The 20,774-nt window shown below is 41.0% G+C and overlaps 1 protein-coding gene across 1 annotated transcript in view; it reads left to right on the forward strand.

The window, feature by feature from the left end:
• Positions 1-20,774, forward strand: part of Smarcc1 (SWI/SNF related, matrix associated, actin dependent regulator of chromatin subfamily c member 1) — a 113,054-nt gene that overhangs the window by 72,765 nt on the left and 19,515 nt on the right. The window contains exons 23-25 of the mRNA XM_057767246.1: positions 945-1,059; positions 2,973-3,127; positions 11,468-11,602. Of these exons, the coding sequence (XP_057623229.1) occupies positions 945-1,059; positions 2,973-3,127; positions 11,468-11,602 (405 nt within the window). The remainder of the gene's footprint in view (positions 1-944; positions 1,060-2,972; positions 3,128-11,467; positions 11,603-20,774) is intronic.

Here is a 20,774-nt window from a genome sequence, read left to right on the forward strand (position 1 = left end):
AATTCTTTTATTTTGGGTTGCTTTCTTTTGTAGGTGGGTTTTTGTTTTTTGAGACAAGGTTTCTCTGTGTAGCCCTGGCTATCTTAGAACTCACTTTGTAAACCAGACTGGCCGCAAACTCACAGAGATCTGGGTGCCATCCCCGGTCTCCCACCCCCCACTACCCAACTTGTGGGTTGTTTCTGTTGGGATATAGTCGCACTGTGAACCTCTGGCTGACTGAAACTCACTGTGTAGTCCAGTTATCCTCAGACTCACAGATCTCTACCTGTGCCCATCTCCTGAGTGCTGAACCCTGCATCCTACCTTAATCTAGTTTATTTTTAATTGGTGTATATGTGTGTTTTGCTTACATGTATGTCTGTACCACTTGCATGCCTGGTGCCTGAGGATGCCAGAAGAGGGCATCTGGTTCCTTGAGTCAACATCCTTTCATCAGGTTTTCCTCTGGCACTGGCAGTCGCGTGTTTTAAGCCATTTAAAACACTTGTCACCCACATCAGTGCCTAGTACCTGATGGCCTGCCTGCAATTTTAGCCTCAGTAGGCAGAGATAGGATCCCCAAGCAGGCTGACTTGGGGATATTTGCCAATGTCAGCCGTAGGCCCCGCATGTGTGTGCAAACATGCATGGACATACCACATATGAAGAGGGAACTACCACAGAAATCAACTGTATGTTTGTGTAGTTTTTATGTTTTGTTTACTCAATAAATAATGTTATCTGCTGGGAAATGTATTATCCCATGAGCACACAGGTTTTGAATTGGTTATAAAGATGCGTCTCAGAGTTTGTTGGTTTCTTTTCTAGGTCTTCCTTACTAGGCCCTTCAGAATCTAGTCTTTTTTGGCAAAAGTCGTGAAACCTGTTGTCAGTTTACGATGTTTTCACTCCTTAAAGGACTTCTTCACTCATTCCCTGTTCTTGTTTTCTACTACTTTTAGGCTGAAAACAAAGTGGAAAATGAATCGGATGAAGGTGATAAAATCCAGGATGGAGAAAATGAAAAAAGCAGTGAGAAGGAACAAGATAGTGAAGTTAGTGAGGATATCAAACCAGGTGACTTGGGCCAGAGCTTCTGAGAGCGCTTTAGCCTGGGACTCACAGACAGCGAAGAAGTTCTGGTCATTGGTATAGAAATACCCTGTAGTTGGAATTTTCTTTGGATTGTCAACCAGCTCCCAAATAAAGAGATGGAGACTTATTATTAATTATGAATTCTCAGCCGTAGCTCATGCTTGTCACACTAGCTCTATTAATTTAACCTGTCTCTGTTTTGCTTCAGGACTTTGTGTCTTTCCTTCTGTCTGTATGCCCTACTCTCCTCCTTCCTCCATGCTGCTGACTGACCCCAGGCATCTCTTTTTCTTTCTTTCCTGAGCCTAAATTCCTCCTCTTTATTCTCCCTACCTGTAACTCCTTTCTGGCTATTGGCCATTCAGCTTTTTATTATACTAATCAAGTACTTTAGGCAGGCAAGTTAAAAAAGCAACACATGTTCACATAACTAAACAACTATACCACTCTTTCCATAGTTAGACAAATATTCCGAGCATAAACAAATGCAACACAACCTCACATAGTTAAATAATCCATAACACTCCTTTAAAATATTATTTTTAAAGAAAAGTGTTTTTTCCTATTGTTAGTAGGTTTGTTTACTTGTTTGTTTGTTTCCTTGTTTGACAGGGTCTCCCTATGTAGCTCATGCTGACCTGGAACTCAGACATCTGCCTACCTCAGCTTCTTATGCATTTTTAACTTTTTAAGATTTTATGTGCATGGGTGTTTTACCTATGTGCCTGTCTTTGTAACACATGTGCATTACCCTTGGAACTGGTGTTCTAGACCATTGTTAGCTGGTGTTCAGGTGCTGAGAATTGAGCTGTGGTCCTCTGGGAAGAGCAGTCAGTGAGTGCTCTTAACCACTTTGCTCTCGTCTTCTGTTGGTTGCTGTTTTGAGACAGTGGCTAGAATAGCCCATGCTGACCTGAAACTTAATATAGAGCTGATGCTAGTTTTGAATTCCTGATCCTCCTGCCTCTTCCTTCTAAGTACTCTGATCAGACTTGTGCCTCCCTGTGGACTTGCTTCATTCACTTTTGGTCTGTTGGGAAGGTGATTGAGTCTCGGTCACTGTACACACTGTATCATGGACCATATCCTTGGTCCTGCTTGTTTGTTTTTTGTTGTTTGTTTACTTTTAAGTTTTTGAGGCTGGATCTTAACTAAATTTCCCAAGCTAGCCTTAAATTCTCTCTATGATCTAGGCAGTCTCTGTGCTTGCTCTCTTTTCGTCCCAGCCTCTAGAGAAGATGTTGTTACAGGTTTCCAGAGCACTAAATAAAGGTTTGGTACCACATTCCTGGCCCTTGGGTTTTATTCAACAGTTAGATACCAGTACTTATTCTGGAAGCTGCTCTTCCATGTTTGTTTTCAATAGACATTAAGCAATTTGTTGACCAGCTTTTAAATTCCCTTGTTCTTTGGTCTCTCTGTGCCTGTGTCCTATTTCTCCCTTTTTCTTTTGGGGGTGTCGCTTTGTCTGTCTGCCCGATTCCTGCCACTTTATTCTGTCTATTGTTGTTTCAGCCGTCGTGTCTGTCTCCCCTTTGAGGAGTACTGTTCTTGGTGTCTGATTTCTTCCAGACTCAGGCTGGTCCTCCCATCATTCTCTGCTTAATGAAATGTGTGCGTCTTAAGCTATGCTCCCTTGAACTTACCTTTATGTCCAAGGAAATGTACACAGAGCTGAGAAAGATGACACAATGACAGAGTGTACCACTTTAAAATATCCCTGATAGGTGTGCACTTACTCGCAGGGGCAATTGACTGAAACTCTTAGAAAGTAGAAAAGGGCATTGAAACCTCTTTGTAGCTTCAGTCCTAGTTGATCAATGGCAAAAGTAGTTAAGATGGGTTATTGAGACCTGAGTACACTTGTAATAAAGCTTTTTAAAAAATATTTTCAGAAGAAAAGGAGAATGACGAGACCAAGGAACTCACTGATCCGTGTAAAGAAAGAGAAAGCGATACTGGGAAGAAGAAAGTGGAACACGAGATTTCTGAGGGAAATGTGGCCACAGCCGCAGCAGCTGCTCTCGCCTCAGCTGCTACCAAAGCCAAGGTTTGCCCCAACAGCCCCTTCCCGTGCTCTCTTAAGCCATGAATGGTCATATTGTTTTTAGTTAATTGGGAACATTTAGTATAGAGAACCTCTCTCCCGACAGGAGATGACTGTTTGCTTGAATGGCATTTCTAGGTTAAGAAATCCCCAGGCAGGAGGAGGGTGTTGAGAGTAGATCCGGTCCTAAGGGGTGACAGTTTTCCTTCCATTCATTGTTGCCTTTAGCTTTGTGAAGGCAGCCAATTGAAGGCATAGTTTGAATTCCCCTTAGGGCTCACCTTTACCTTTTCATTTTTAATTTGCCTGTTGAACTCGTCTTAGACCGTTGTTGCAGTAATTTTTACCAAATTGAAATATTTATGATTTTAAGACAAAATCTGTTTCTTTGTTTTTAATACTTCATTCTGATATTACAGACTGAAAAGAAAGAGAGAACCTAAAATAGCTTTTTCTTCTTGAATTTGCCAGCTTTTCTGGGGGTGGATTTTTCTATTTATAACATGGTCTCGGCTGCACTGCATATTTAAGAAGACTGGGAAATGTTATTTTCCCACGCTTCGTGTTAATTTAGCATTTTAAAGCATTCTGAAGATGAATATATGAAATTTAAAAAAAAAATCATCCATTTCTTCCTGAGTGGTTTTCTTCCATTATAATTTACCAGATCTCAAAGACCAGCAGTATCTAGAATTTTCCTCATCATCTATCTTGAGTATTTCTTCCCATGTCAATACAAATGTTCTTTCCTAGTCCTTCCCACTACTCTGCTGTTGTGAACTACTCTGTGTGTGCTGTAAGGCGTGAGGCATAGCAGAGAGTTTCTGCACCTCTGACCTGGGTGAATACAAATCCTCTGAAGGGCGATGTCTTCACCACAGGCCATGGGAGTACTCAGGCTCATTCCTGATTTTACTGCATATATATTCCTGCTCATGTTTTTCAAAGATACTTTATAAGCCATATGCTTTTTCTCACCCATCTTACTCCAGCCTGCTTCTACCTCCCAGAGCTGGGATTAAAGGTATACATCACCATGCCTAGCTTTCTTAGGAGTCTGGGGCATGTTCTTATATAATAATACTAATGTAGGTACCAGTTTGTTGCTTTCCTTTTCTCTAGTTGGGAACAGTTTTCTTTTTTCACTTCGTCCAGTTGGATTATTTGAACATCATCTCCTATCTCTGAACTGTTGGGAAATCTGATTGTGTTGTTTTTTTTGTTGTTTTTTTTTGGTTTCTTGAGACAGGGTCTCTCTGTAGCTTTGGAGCCTGTCCTGGAACTAGCTCTTGTAGACTAGGCTGGTCTCGAACTCACAGAGATCCACCTGCCTCTGCCTCCTGAGTGCTGGGATTAAAGGCGTGCGCCACCACTGCCTGGCCTTGATTGTGTTCTTTTGAGACAGGGTGTGACTATAGCCTTGATGACCCGCCCTCCTCTGAATGCTGAGGTTAAAGGTCCGCTCTACCACACCCAGATGTATTTGAATTCTTATTATATACTGTCTTTGGGGATTACCTCATTGGTATAAATTAGGAAAACTACAAAAGTGCCCTACCTTTCTCAGTCTTTAAACCTGTAGCTTTGCTCTTTGATTCCTTGGTCTTAGGTTTTCCCTGACTTTTCTTGTGCTGTCTGTAATAGCTCTTTTACTTGCCTGCTAAGGACCAGCCACTTTCCTTCCCTGTCTCCACTATCCAGTTAATCTGGCATGCAACCAAAATGGTCTGTTTCTTGTGGGTTTAGTTTGGTTTGGTTTGATTTTGGTTTTTCTGTGGATTTTTGGTTTTTTGATACATGGTTTCTCTGGGTAGTTTTGGTACTGGTCCTGGTAGCTGTGTAGCCCAGGCTGGCCTCAAACTCACAAAGATCTGCCTGTCTCTGTCTCCCAAGTGCTGGGATTCCACCCTGCATTTTTTTAAAATCATGTGTATGTATGTGTGTGTATGTGTATTTGTATATATACATCTGTGTGAGTGTACTGCATTTGTGTTGGGTGTCCCATTGAGATCAGAGGCATTGAATTTGGACGCTCTGGAAGAGTAGGACACATTCTTAACTGCTGAGTGTTCTCTCAACAATGTTTTTTTCCATTTCTTTTATATGTATGACTTTTTTGCCTGCATGTGTATCTGGATCGTGTGTTTGCATGAAGCACTAGAACAGGTTATCTGGTCCCCTGGATCTGGACTTGAGATAGTGGTGAGTCACTATGTGGGTGCTGGCAAGTCAGGGTCCTCTGCAAGAGCAGCCAGTGCTCTTAACCACTAAGTCCCCCCCCCTCTTACATTGAAATAAGTGGGAGAGATAAGCCTTCAACTCTGAATTTTTCATAAATGATTTCACCCATGTAAGCAGCAACAGCTCTGTTGTGGAAAAATTAAAAATGCTGGAGGATCCCCGGCGGCAGTAGTAGGCAGCAGAAGTGCTTTAGGTCACCAAGCGGTGGTGGCCGGCCCTGAGAGCAGCCAGTCCCAGGCAGAGACGGCTGCCCGTCCCCGAACAGTGTTTGGTCCCAGGCAGGGAGACGCTTGGTGGGTGGGCAAAAGACAGACATGGATAGACACGCCATGCAGAGTGAGGTTGGATATTTATTCAGGGGGTTATAGAGGGGGAAGGGAGAAGAGGAGAAGAAGAGAAAGAGAGACAGAGGGGGGCTGTTGGAGGGAGCGGGCATGCCTTGTCTCTTAAAGAGATAGCACAGTCATTACAAACTCCAGAAATTTGATGTTACTGCTCACCAGGAGCTTCCACGCGTCCCTTATGTTTAATGTACTCTTCAGCTCATCTCTTGGTTCTAGTTTTTATTTTTAATTTTATATTTATTTGTTGTTATGGGGGGTGTGCGCAAGTACTTGTGTGTATTGTGCAGTCACCGTGTATGCTTTTGAGGATCAGAGGATGACTTTAGGATTTTGGATTTACAGAATTGGTTCTCTCCTTTCATCATATAAGTCCTGGATATCAAAGTCAGGCCATTAAGATTTGTGACACACTTCATTAATCAGTGAGGCATGTCAAAGGCCCTCTTTTCTTCACATAAATGTAATCTCATAATAACAATTTTTAAAAGTTAAATTCTTATGAAAATGTTGATTAATGAAGAATTACTGCTTGTTTTTTGTTGCTTTTTTTTTTTAAATCTATAATCTAGGGTCCTACTATGTAGGATGTAGGCCAGGCTGGCTTTCATGTCAAAACCTTCCTACCCCACCTACTGATTGTTCAGATTATAGGCATATACCCCCATGCCTGTCTTGAAGAAATAACTTCAGTAGCCTCCCTATCTGTCCCTCAACTAAAATTTTAAATGCTTCAGTAGGTGATTCAGAATTGTTTTATGATTGGGACTTTTATTTAGTTTTAAGCCTCTTTCCTTATATATCCTTTGGAATTATTTTGTTTTTCGTGTTTTTTAAAAAGCAGAACTTAGCATTTCTACCCGTTTTCCTCCTGGAGCATGGTCTCTGTCTCTTCCATCCTAGGCTTTAGGATATTTTATATAATAAGAAAATAAAATTCTAGACTATTTATTCTGTTCTACACCAGGTACTGGGGCTGTTAGTTTCCTTTTCTTTATACAAACTATATCATACATCCCCGGGCCTGCTGTTCTGTGCAGGTGAGACTGCTGTAAAGAACCGTCTTGGTCACTCAATCTGTATTTGCTCATCATAAGCATTTTTCCAAAAACTAGGAATCTGGTCCACTGTTTAGTCCTGTATTGTCCCTCCATAATACAGGTTTTCTGTGTGTAGTTCTCACTGTCCTAGAACTCATCGGGCAGACCTCAAACTCAGGAATCCACCTGTTTCTGCCTCCTGAGATTATCGAGGCTTCCAGTGTTTGTGATTAAAGCAAACTTCCCTCTGATGTGACAAATGTGCAGATTGTTCATGTTGTATACATTGCACGTGTGTGTTGAGTGCCTTATAGTTGTATCTGCTACCACCCACAGCACATAATCATTTTTGTGTTACATGGTAATCAGGGGCAAGGGACTCACTTAAATTACTGTAATTAACAAAGCCTCACTAAGCCTTCCAAGTTTCTCTTACCCTGGCTTTGTTTTTCTGTGTCTATAAACAGCCTTGTTATTCAGTGTTTGTCACCTCGTGCATGGAGAGGTAATTAGAGTTTCTGGATCTAGCTCTTACCCAGACGGGGTGGGTAACTTCTGCCTTTTCACCAGCCTCGCCATGTTGTATCCTTTCAGGAACGTCCATGTTCGCATCCACTGTCAAGCTGTGATGGCCACACCTGCACTAGGACTGTGGGAGCATGAGCATGCGTGTCCACACATGGCTAGCTAGGTCCTCTGGGTTTCCTTCCATCTGGGTGTTGAGACTTAGAAGAGGGGTTGAAAATTGTGTTTGGAATAAACTAGAAACCTCAAACCCAGGATATATTCTTTTTTTCTCTTCGAGAATAATACATTCATTTTACTCAAAGTCTTTTATATTTGCCTCAGATTTCTTCAGTATTGACCGTACAGACCAAAATGGCAAGCATGGATTTGATTTGAGTTCATGAAAACTGAGCCACAGAAAAATGTTTTCTTACCCCTTGTGTAAATATCCATCATAACTGCTCCATATGTCTGTCATAAGGATTGATTGACGAGTTCTTAAACTTCATGGATTGAGTCTTGGATGTCATCATATCTCTGTTTAACACTACTGTACATTGGTGACCCAAGAAAAAGTTGGCCTATTAGACTGTTTTATCTGCAGTTAGCCCTCTCCACTTTCATCCTTGTGTGAGTCAAGAGAAATTACTTCTACCTATTGGAATCCCTGCCTCAAACCTCTGACAGTGAAGTGGCTACTTGGTTTTCCTTACTTATCTCTTCGGTGGTTTTCCCACATTCCATATATCGTCTGTGGCGTGTCTCCAGTCTGCTCACATCAGGCTTTATTAAGTCAATTTTTGAGTAGTTGCGTGCTTCCTCTAATACCTCTATGGATCCCTGTGGCTGGTCTGTTACTATGTCTGTCATAAATACACATCTTGAGTGTCAGCACTGTCCTTGATGTGATCTTTCTAGATCTCTGCATCTGCCAGAGCATGTCCTTCACTTTCGTTGGCTTGTACAGGAAGGAAAACTTTTCAACTCTTGACTTCGGAAACATGTATGAGTACTCTCTGTTGACTAGCTGCTGTATATGACTCTAAATTTAATTTCATTATATATCAAGAGTTTTGAGTATATACAGTAGCCTGGTTTAGTTGTTTGGTTTTGGAGATAGGGTTTCTCTGTGTTTCTCTGACTCTCCTGGAACTCCATCTGTAGAGCAGGCTGTCCTCTGTCTCTCAAGTGCTGGGATTAAAAGCATACACCACCTCTGCCTGACAAGAATTGGGGGGGGGTAAATTATAATTACAACATGTCTCCCTTTCCTTATCCCCTGACCCTCCGAGATGCCCCTCCTTGCTCTTCCAAATTCATGGCCTTCTATTATTTGTTAAATGCATATATGTACACACATGTATATTCCTAATGTTACCTTTTCGTATGTCAGAACCTAGTTTCACCATCACGATTGCTCAAACATGTGCTAAACAGTGAAAACACCAATATACAAGTCCAAATGACTCAGCCTGACACAACAAAACTACAAAGTCACATTTGAATTGATATTTTTTTTTATAACTTGTTTATTGCCTTTTTGGTACACTGAGATTTTTCTGGGTTTTGTCCTTAAATTTCCAATTTTACTGATATATTAATCTTTTTTTCATGCTTGATGCCCTTTCAGCTTGCATGTATGTGATCTGCAGATTTGAGGGAACGTGTTTTAACATTGTGTATTTAATAATATTTAATAATTCATTCCTACATAAATCTCGGGGAAACAGAATGTTTTCTGCTAAAAGCTGTAGTTTTCAGTGAGTCAGAGTCATGCAGAATAGGTAGGTAGAACTTAGTGAGACTGTTTTTCTTATAGGAAGAGCAAAAAGGAAGAAGGAAGTTTTTTTTGTTTTTTTTTTTATTTATTGAACATCTGTGTGTAACTTTTCAAGTTTTTTTTTTTTGGCGGGGGGGGTGGTTTTTTGAGGCAGGGTTTCTCTGTAGCTTTGGAGCCTGGCCGGGAACTAGCTCTTATAGACCAGGCTGGCCCCAAACACAGAGATCCACCTGCCTCCCGAATGCTGGGATTAAAGGCGTGCAACACCACCGCCCGGTTTAACTTTTCAGTTTTCTGTCATGTCCATAAGTTTATTTTTCAAAAATAAGATGACATCATGGATAAAAAGATTTTGCAGGCCTGAGTCCAGTTCCATTTCAAAAAGAGAACTTCCTAAAGTTGCCCTGTGACCTCCACTCATCTGTACCTGCAGTCATAAGACACTTGCTCAATAATGAAATAAAAGTTATATATTTAATCAAAATTATAAATTACATAGTATAGTACTCACCATAGTGATAACCAGCTTTAGTTTTTTTGAATATTTTTGACCATAATGTGAGTTGTGAAAGATTTAAGTGCACTGGTATAGGAACATATCAGCTTTCATTTCGATGTCTCCACAGATTGTTCATGACACTGCATTGTTGTTATGTGTAAAAGAATGGCTGTTGAGTCCGACGCGGTAGCTGGGGGTTAATAACACACATTGCTCTTACAGAGGACCCAGGTTTCCTTCCCAGTACCACATGGGGTGGCTCACATGTTCCAATGACTCCAGCTCTGGAAACTCTGATGTCCTCTTCTGGTTACCAAGAATACTGTATACAAGTGTTCACACTAGGACTGGAGAGATGACTCCGTTGTTAAGAGCACTGGCTGTTCTTTCAAAGGTCCTGAGTTCAATTCCCAGCAACTACATGGTGGCTCACAACCCTCTATAATGAGATTTGGTGTCCTCTTCTGACAGAACATGGTATAAATAATAAATAAATCTTAAAAAAAAAAAAAAAAGCAAGTATACAAACTAGAAAGCCGACATTTACATGTAGATGTAATTTTTTTAAATAAAAAATCTTGGTGTACATGATTGTGCTTGTCCCAGCACTCGAGAAGCAAACGCAAGAGGATCTCTGAGTTCAAGGCCAGCCTGGTCTACAGAGTGAGTTCTAATAAAGCCAGGGATACTTTGAAAAACCCTGTTTCAAAAAAGCAAATAAAATAAAATAATCTTTAAAACATAATAAAGCTATGATATAGCATTTGTCATCATTCCTCCCAGAATTCTGTCTTAATTGACTCCTGTATTTTAACTCCTAGTTTCTGTAGGTAATGAAGAGGTTAAAAAGATAGCCTTTTGTAGTACATACTATTAAACTCTTGTACAAATAAGATAAACACAAAATTTAGCAGATAATGATAAAGAAATTGCAAAATATATTTTTGGTTATTGCAGATAATCTGAGCCTGGCCAAGTATATGTAATGTGGCACATTCTTTGTGCTGCTTACCGATGTACTCTCATGGCTGTGGAGTCAATTAGCCATCTTCCAAAGTGACTTCCGTTCTGCTCTTGTGTTTGTATGTGTAGCTCTGGACGCTGTTCTGGTCTTCCCTGCTCCACAGTCTGCTTACCATGGGAAAGCTCTGCAGTAGGGTTTGTGGTGCTAGAGACAAACTGCTTTTCCCTGGATAAATCACAGCACAGAAAAGACAGTGACTACAGATGTGAGGGATTCATCTTCGTTCTTTTCAGTTCCTCAAGGGTCTCACTTCAGATGAATAGGTGTGGTTGATAGGTGAGTTTAGCTAGAGTCTTTGTGCATGCTGTTGATGGTGCACACCTTCAATCCCAGCAGTTGGGAGGTGGAGGCGTTGATGGGTGATTCTCTGAGTTCTAGGTCAGCCTTGTCTTCATAGTGACTTACAGGACAGCCAGGACTATATAGACTGAGACACCAAGAAAAAAAATTTTGAGAAGTCTTTATTCAAATAGCCTGCCCTATATAGCTATCCTCCTTGTTGTAGACTCTGTGATAAAGAAGAACGTGCCCTGGGAGAATTTCCTTTAGTCCTTTATAACAAATTACGATTTCTTGGGTATGAGACCATATGACAGTTTGTGGAAGTTGATTCTTTCCTTGTGTTCTCGAGGTTTATCTCAATTTTTCAGGTAAAAACAATTGCCTTTATCCCTGACCCATTCTGATGGCCCCATTAAAAAACATCGGGGTCGGAGGTGGGGGGCATTGTTTTTCTCTATTTCTATTAGAACCAGAAGTTTTCTGTGATAGAACCAAGGAGAGTTTTTACTTTATTTTAAAATAAATGTTTGAAAGAAACAAAGAGTCCTAAAGCTTATTCACCTAAATCTCAACTTCAGCATTTTTGTACATTTTCATTACCTAATAATTAGAGTTGTCTTTGCCCTTAGCACCTGGCAGCTGTTGAAGAGAGAAAAATCAAGTCCCTGGTGGCGCTCCTGGTTGAAACACAGATGAAGAAACTAGAGATCAAACTTCGACATTTTGAAGAGCTGGAGACTATTATGGACAGAGAGAAAGAGGCTGTAAGTAAGGGGAATTTGTGTGGTGGTGGTGTTTTGAAAATTGACCCTGGCTGCCTTAAGAGATAGCAGTTTGGTGATAAAATGGTGGTCTGTTCCAGTGGTCTCTAGATTTTCTGTCATTCCCTGTATTTGATGGACCAGGGTTTATAAATAAATGGGTTTCTGTCTGCTTGGTAAATCTTAACTCTTTGTTGGTCTTCTCTGTTTACATACTTGATATAAAATATCCCTTCTAAAAAGGGATTTTTTTGTTTGTTTTTAAAAGGGATATTTCAAGTTGAATCTTAGAATAGTGTAAAACTCTATAAATCCATTAAATGAGTCAAGATTTTCTTGATTTTCCTGCCCCTAACACAAATAATAGAAAATAGAAGTTTATCTCCTTTTGGCTTAAGGGCTCAATTTTCTATAATGGCTACATATTTGATCTTTTATCTCTATCTCACCTCCTGACTGATAGCTGAAACTAGGCTCAGGTCAAGAGATTTTGCCAAAGCTGCTATCTTTTGCTGTTTGTTGGGGCTAGAACTTGACCCCCTGATTTAGATACATTTTAACTAGCTTCCTTCACTGATGTAGCTTGCTTGCTTATTTGCTTTCTTTCCCTCTCTGCCCTTCCCCCCCCCTTACCTAGGTGACCTCTTGCACTGAGGTCACAACTCCTTATATCCCACTTAGCCTCAGGCTTTTCTTTAAGCTCCATTACATTTCCTTTTCTCCTCAAACTGTACACTTTTGTATTTTTCCTTGATCAGCTTGCTCCTTTTCATTATAGGTCTGCATAAGACAGTCAATACTAGGTATTCTTAAAATCTTAAAATCACCTCTCAACACCATTAATCCAAACTCTTCAGTTTATCCTCGTGTGGATTTTGTTTGACAAGAACAGAAAGCAGGCACATTCTTCACCAAAATATCACAAGGATGTCCGGCCTCCAGGTCACTTACTAAGATTCTTCCCTTTGGAAACTTGATTGAGTTCAGATAACCCTCAGCACTGTCTTCTGTGATCCAGCTCATAGGGACTGCTTTTCTAATCCAAAATTCACATTCACCAATCATCAGGATGGTCAAGCCTGACACAGCTTTTAGTACCCACTTCTTTTAGTCAGTGTGTTATTGCTGTGAGGAGATACCATGACCACAGGAACTCAAGAAAGCATTTTGTTGGGGCTGCTTTACAGTTTCAGAGGGTTAGTTCATTCTCATCAGGGGAGGATGGGGGCAAGCAGGGAAACGTGGTACTGGAGAGGCTGACGTTTTCATATCTGGATTCTCGGGCAACAGGAAGAGAGAGCCACTGGACCTGTCTTGGGTTTTGAAACCTCAGAGCTCATCCCCAGTGACACACTTCCTCCAACAATGCCACACCTCCTAATCCTTCCCAATTAGTTCTACTCCCTGATGACTACACATTCAAACATAGGAGTCCATTCTTACTCAAGCCACAGTTTGTAGTCCAACCCTATTATCAGGGAGGGAGGGTGGGAGGGAGGGAGGGAGGGAGGGAGGGAGAGAGGGAGGGAGGGAGGGATGGATGGATGGGTAGATGGGTAGATGAATAGATGGGTAGGTAGGTAGGTAGGTGGGTGGGTGGGTGGGTGTACTTCAGTAGGGATATGGTGCACATGTTAGGAAATGAGATCACCGTATTGAAAATTTTCTGTACAACTGAATCCTGATTTTTTTTTTTACAACCAAGAACATAGCATCCTGTCTTTTTGCAAGTGAAACCATGATTGTTACTGTAACAGTAATTTTTGCAGGCTGTGAAAAGGTTAGGTGAGAGAATTATGGCATGTGTTTGGCACACTGTCTAGTGTGTGATTAGTGTTTGGTAAATACACATATGCCTTTATACAAATGATGATTCTACAACTCCACATGAAAATTTGTATTTATAAGCTGTTAATCTTGTGAACTTGTTAGGTCAGCCACTGTGCTAGTGTATGGTAGCAGGTCTCTATCCCCCTGCCAGCTCCCAAATAACCATGTAGAGACTTACTATTATGAAAGCTCGGGGTAGCTTAAGCTTTTCCCTATCTAGTTCTTCATAACTCAAATTAACCAATATCTTTAATTTTCGTTCTCTTAAGTGGCTTGATTACCTTTATTCTGTACTCTCCATCCCATTTCCTCTCTGCCTGGCTGGTGACTCCTCACACCTCTGCCCTTCTTCCCAGCATTCTATGCCTGGAAAGTGCGGTCTTACTTTTGGCTGTTTAGCTTTTTATTAAACCAGTCACAGTGACGTATCTTCATACAGTGTAAAGGAATATTCCACAACTGTGTACAATATATAGATATTCTAGTTTAATATTCTAAAAAGTATTTGACAAAACTAGAAGCATAAACAATACCAATTACTTTGTCCTTACTGAATACTCCAGCAGTGCTGATCTGTCAGTTTCTTATTCCTTCCTCCAGACAGACTGGAGCCTGGGCAGGCAAGTTAGTAACCTCTCATGTGGGCCAAACACAGAGCAAGGTGTCAAGCATGTTTTGTATTTATCATCTACTGTTATGTAACTTAGGGACAAGCAGGTCATTATTAACTCCTTTCATCTTTGAGTCTCTTAGGTGTACAGACTTTTGTCCTATTTCTCACGTAAAATAAGTGGAACTGATAGTGTGGAAAACGAGTAGTCGGTCAGCCAGTTGAGAACGCTTAGTTCTCTCTTGCACCTGCCAAACCTTCGGTTCATTTTAGGGAACGTTCCTACTCAGTTTTCCCAGACATAGTTGCTATAAGACTCTTCTCTTTTGAGACTGGGTTTCTCTGTGTGACAGCCTTGGGTATCCTGGAACTCACTTTGTAGACCAGACTGGCCTTGAACTCAAAAAGAACCACCTGCCTTTGCCTCCTGTATGCTGGGATTAAAGGCATGAGCTTTTTTTCTTTTTAAGGGGGTTAATTTTATTTATTTAAGTAGCAATAGATCTTTTTAAATTTTTTTTTACTTTCAGAGTTAGATATAAATGTGATGTTGCTTGTTTTTCTTCTAAAAACTTAAGAGTAGATGTTCTTGAGTCTTTTTTTTTTAAAAAAAGATTTTTATTTATTATGTATATAGGTTTCTTCCTTCATGTATCCTGCAATACAGAAGAGGACACCAGATCTTATTACAGATGGTTGTGAGCTACCATGTGGTTGCTGGGAATTGAACTCATGACCTCTCGAAGAGCAGCCAGTGCTCTATTCCTCTGAGCCATCTCTCCAGCCACCTCTCTTGAGTCTTAAATATTGCTTGAGTGAGATAGAAATGTTTTATACACTTAATACATAGCTGTTATCCCATTGCTCCCATAGAGTGGTAGTAAGCAGGAAGGCGGTGGGGGTAGTTCACAATTTATCAGGGAGGTAGCATAACAAGAGCTACAATCCCAGTCATGTTAGGATTCTTTCCTGACACACATGGGAGCTCACAACCATCTGCAGCTCTAGTTCTGGGGTTCATCGCCATCTTCTGGCCTCTGGGCCCTACATGCAGGCAGGGAAAACATTTGTTCACATGGGGGGAAATATTTACTTTTAGTTTCTTGAGACAGGGTTTCTCTGTGCAACCACTGTGGCTGTGGCTGTCCTGGAACTCACTCAGTAGACCAGGCTAGCCTCGAACACCCAGAAATTCACCTGCCTCTGCCTCCACCTCCCAAGAGCTGGGATTAAAGGTGTACACCACCAACGTCCAGTGAAATAAAATTTTTTAAAATTCTTTTTGAGTAAAAAAATATAAATATATGTGTGTTTATATATGAAAACAAAGTTAAGCATAATTCCTCTGGAGTCCTCATGGGACTTAACTAGAATAATGAGTTTATGAAGTTACATTGTTACATGCTGTTTTTATGTATATGCTTTGTATATATACACATGTCAGTATATTAATGAACTTGATGTCAACAGAGTAATCCTCGTTAAGAAACTAACATATGGGGACTAGAGAGATTACTAGGCCCTTAGGAGCCTTAGTTTTCCTTCCAGAGTTCCTGGGTTCACTTCCCAGCACCCACATCAATGCTCCGAGCTGTGTGCAGCTCTAGTTATGGGTGATCATCATCCTTTCCTGGCTTCCTCGTGCAGCAGGCACAGTTGTAGTTCACACACACGAAAGTAGACAATATACCAATACACCGAAAAGAGAAAGACAGGAAAGAAGGAAAGAGAAGAAAAGAAAGAACAGACAGACATGTGGGGTTATAACCATGCGGAGGGAATCTGACTTAAATGGAAGCTAGGAAGTAGGTGGATGGGCTAGACTAAGGAAAAATACTATTATCAAGTTCTATGGATTGAAGTGGTGGGGCTGTCGTATACAGCGCAGTGGTAGAGCATAGTCTTAGCCTGTACAAGGCCCCCGCTTTCAGTCCCCAACTAGCAAAAATTAAACACATGGTTTCTTTTGAAAGAAAATGTAGAATAACCGCTAGGCCATGAGTTGAGGCCTGGGTCAGATCCTAGGCAGATTCTTGAGGAAGAACTTCTATTTTATGGAATCACAAAAGAAACTGGTAGAGCAAATTTAGGGGAGCCCTGTGAGGTAACGACTTAGACCAGAATGGCAGCCTTCCAGATGAAGGAAGTAGTAAGGTTCCAGATAGATTTCTGAAGATCACGCTAACAGGGTATCTTTACTAGTAGATTGTTAGTTTTAAAGATTTGTTGAAAAGGCCAAGAGAAGTAATTTTCATGTTCTCCAGAGGAACTATGTTTAACTTTTTTTTTTTTTTTTTTTTTTTTTTTTTTGGTTTTTCGAGGCAGGGTTTCTCTGTGGCTTTGGAGCCTGTCCTGGAACTAGCTCTTGTAGACCAGGCTGGTCTCGAACTCACAGAGATCAAAAGTTTGTTGGGTTTTTTTTTTTTTTTTAAGTTTTATTTTATGTGAATGACTGTTTTGCCTACATGCATGTCTGTATTATGTATGTGAAAGTCCCACAGAGGCCTGAAGAGGATGCAGGTGCTTGTGAGCTGCCATGTGAATGTTGGGAATAGAACTTGCAGCTTCTGGAAGAACAGCCATGTACTTAACCACTGAGCCGTCTTTCCAGCCCCTTTGTTTTCTTTTCATTCCTAATCGTTTAATTTATGTTTATATTGCCCTTAATAATTTATTCTCTTTTTGGTTAGAAACAATTGCATTGCATCTGTCTGTGAGGCTTAGAAAGCCATACTTTTGTCATAGGTTCCTTGTTTGTTTGTTTTTGAGACAGGGTTTCTGTTTATCCTTGGCTGTTTTGGAACTCACTTTGTAGACCAGGCTATCCTCAAACTCACAGAGATCTGCCTTCCAAGTGTTGGGATAAAGACCAGTGCCACCACAGGGGCTGGAGAGATCCTTGGCTCAGTGTTTAAGAGCACTGGCTGCTCTTCCAGAGTCCTGAGTTCAATTTCCAGCAACCACATGGTGGCTCATAACATCTATAATATGATCTGACACCCTCTTCTGGTGTGCAGGTGTACATGCAGAGCGCTCATACATAAAATATAAATAAATTTTAAAAATACAAAAAAGTATCACTAGGCACGGCTTCCTTCCTGAAGTAGCAAGATCAGATGCAGACTCAGCAGAATTGAAGCTCGTATGGAAAGAATAAAGATGATGGGGGTCTTCTTGAGTGTAATAAACTTGGTTTTTTTTCTGTGACTATCTCCTTTGCTGTCACCAAATATTAAAACAGAAACTGCTTATTAACTAGTTCTGCGGCTTCCAGGCTAATTTGGTACTTGAGTATTGGCAGTATATGTGAATTAGGTTTTGTCTGGACCCTTTTTCCTTCTTTCTTACCCCTTCTCTTGTTTTATGCAAATAGAAGGAGGGAGGAGAGCTTTGTGTGAACTTTAGCTGCATTTGCAGGTCTATCTGTTGAGTATATTAATGCTGAAAAGTGCTCTGTTGTGGGCTGTCCTTAGATGCCATGCTTTGTATACTCAGTGTAGGAGTGTAGGGAGAGGCGGGTGGGGGTGGGGCCTTCAGAGCAGGGCTTATAGCAGCCTTTTATGAAACTAGATTCCCTAGAGCCTCCATCAGAGTCAAGAAGACAGCTGACAAGCTCAATAACACCTTAAATTAAATTTTAGTTTTTAGTCTATAGTTCCAGGAAATAGGGCAGAGAATAAAATCAAGATGTCCATAGGGACAGAGCCTGGCATTACTAGGCTCACCTCTAATCCCAGCATTCCTTAGATGGAGGCTGGAGAATCAGGAGTTGGTCAGCCTCAGCTACATAGCAAGCTTGAGGCTGGTCGGGAACTGCATGAGACCCTGTCTCCACCATGAGACCCGAACGGCCAAAATGAAAGATGTCTGAGAACAACTCACAGCCGGGCGGTGGGCGCAGCCTTTCATCCCAGCACTCGGGAGGCAGAGGCAGGCGGATCTCTGGGAGTTCAAGGCCAGCCTGGTCTACAAGAGCTAGTTCCAGGACAGGCTCCAAAGCTACAGAGAAACCCTGTCTCGGAAAAACAAAAAAAAGAAAAAGAATGACTCATGATCTTTAATACTTCTTTGTAGTTCTTGTTTGTATTCTATTTAGGCAGTATTTGTGAGGGGAAGAAGAAATAGGGTTCTCCCGCAATTCAGGCTGGCCTTGAATTTGCTTTGCACATGTGGACGATGTAGGTTGACTGAAATTTAGATGCTCTTACCCCAGTGTCAAAAAGTCAGTTCTATCCTTCCATCTTTGCATGGGTTCTGGGGATTGAATATCCATCATCTGACTTTTGGAGCAGACCTTCTATTCCCTGAGCCATCTTACCAGTCCAACCTTTACATTACTTTTATTTACTTATTTTACAAGTCTTGTGTAGCCCTGCTGGCTTAGAGCTGGCCTTGAACTCACATATCTACCTTCCACTGCCTCCCCAGTGCTGGTATTAAAAGTGTTTGCCATGTATGTACCTTGCAACTCTGCTTGTACTTGTAATATTTCATTGTTTCTTTTATTAGTATTAGCATTGTTTGTGTGCATTCATTCATGTGTGTTGCTCTATAGTACAGTTGTCAAGGCCATAGAACAATTTGTTAGAGTCAGTTTTCTCTTCCCTGGGTTCCTGGGATCAAACTTAGATCATCAGATTTGGCAATAAATGCCCATAGACATTGGGCCATCTCACTGTTCCCTGATTTGTTTTTGGCAATAGTAGTAAATGTATGGCCAGGTGGTTAGTTGTGCACATCTTTAATCTCACCATTTGGGAGAGGGAGAGGCAGGCGGAACTCTAAGCTTGTGGCTAACCTGGTCTACAGAGTGAGTTACAGGACAGCCAGGTCTACACAGAGAAACTCTGTATCGAAAACAACAACAAATACAGTAAATGAATATTTAGTTTATAAAAAAGAATATTATGCATAATGTGAAAAGTTAGATAATAAATACTTTAAAAGGAGTCTTTGTGACCAAAAATAAAAATTCCTCCTATCTCAGCCTCCAAATTTCTGGGATTCCAGGCAAAGGTCGCCACTCCAGGCTTCATAGAACCAGTTTAAGTAGATAAGACTCAAATGGTGGAACAAGAGAGCTTCCACAATTTTTCCCTCTGGCTGCCATACATTCATTGTAGCACGTGCCTCCACGTACACACAAAGGATTAAGAGGTGAGGTGGCAGCATTATAGTTTTCATAGTAGAGACAGGGCTTTCTCACTGTCACCATTATCTATTTCAAAACATTTCATACCCTAGAAAGATGTACCCACGCTGGCAACCCTGCATGGAATCTGTCTACTTCCTGGTTTTTTTTAGATATACTTTCTCTTGACAGTTCATATATGTCAAGTAATTATGTGACCTTTTCTGTCTGGCTTCTTTTGTTTAGCTTGTTTTCAAGGTCACCCATGCTATTTAGCATGTGTCATAGAATTCATATAACACTGAAAATAGTTTTGTTCCTAAAGATAGTCATTAATTTGGTGTTTTCCAGAACGTTTTCAATGTGCATTAATTATATGCACTTTTGATTATAAGTATTTTCTGTTGCAAGTTGATTTTCTTACCATTCTGTGATTCAGACGTAACTACAGATCAAAAATAATGTTTCACTGAATAGCTCTGTACCAGCTATTCACATTTTATATGAACACATATAAAATGTGCCTTCATACTGCCAGATGATTAGGAAACGCCTCCTTCCCATCCTCCCTGCTTGTCATGAAGGTTACTAGTTTGTTGTTTGGATACCAAAACTGGTCTTAAGTCTTTAATTTTTTTTTGTTAGTGTAAAAATAGTGAATTCAGGGGCTGGAGAGATGGCTCAGTGGTTAAGAGCATTGCCTGCTCTTCCAAAGGTCCTGAGTTCAATTCCCAGCAACCACATGGTGGCTCACAACCATCTGTAATGAGGTCTGGTGCCCTCTTCAGGCATGCACACAGACAGAATATTGCATACAAAATAAATAAATAAGAAAAGCAGCACTGTTTTTTTTTTAAAAAAAAGAAAAATAGTGAAGTCATTGTATTTGCTTTGCTCAGCCTTCTCCATATCATCCTCTTCTCCAATAGCTTTCACTCGTTTTCTTTGCTCCCTACTCCTGCTTCACACACATTTACACTGAGCTTTCCACGTAGCAGAAATCGTGATAGTTTTCCCTTTTAAGCCTAGCTTTTATTGTCATGGGAATCATTAAACGTTCTTTTTTGATTTCCCCTCCACCTCCACCACCCCGCACGGTGGGATTTTACTGCATAGCCTCGGCTGTCCTGGAACTCCCTCTATAGACCAGGCTGGCCTCAAACTCACAGAGATCTGCCTGCATTTGCCTCCTGATAGCTGAGGCTAAAGGCATGCACCACCACCACCTGGCCGACTAATCATTCTTTGCAGCTGTGTGAGACTGAATTACGTGTTCTCCACATTTTCTTTGAACTATGCACCTGTTGATGGGCATGCCTGTTGATTCCATGCCTTGACCGCTGTGAATAGTGCTCCCTGCCCCCACCCGACTGTAAGTCTGTTTTTGTTGTTTTAAGGAACTATGAGCTGGGCGGTGGTGGCGCATGCCTTTAATCCCAGCACTCGGGAGGCAGAGGCAGGGGGATATCTGTGAGTTTGAGGCCAGCCTTGTCTACAAGAGCTAGTTCCAGGACAGCCAAGACTGTTACACAGAGAAACCCTGTCTCAAACTCCCCCCCCCCCAAAAAAAAAAACGAACTGCATACTGATTTCTATACAGGCTT

The sequence above is a fragment of the Chionomys nivalis genome, chromosome 4, assembly GCF_950005125.1.
Source record: "Chionomys nivalis chromosome 4, mChiNiv1.1, whole genome shotgun sequence".
NCBI lineage: Eukaryota > Metazoa > Chordata > Mammalia > Rodentia > Cricetidae > Chionomys > Chionomys nivalis.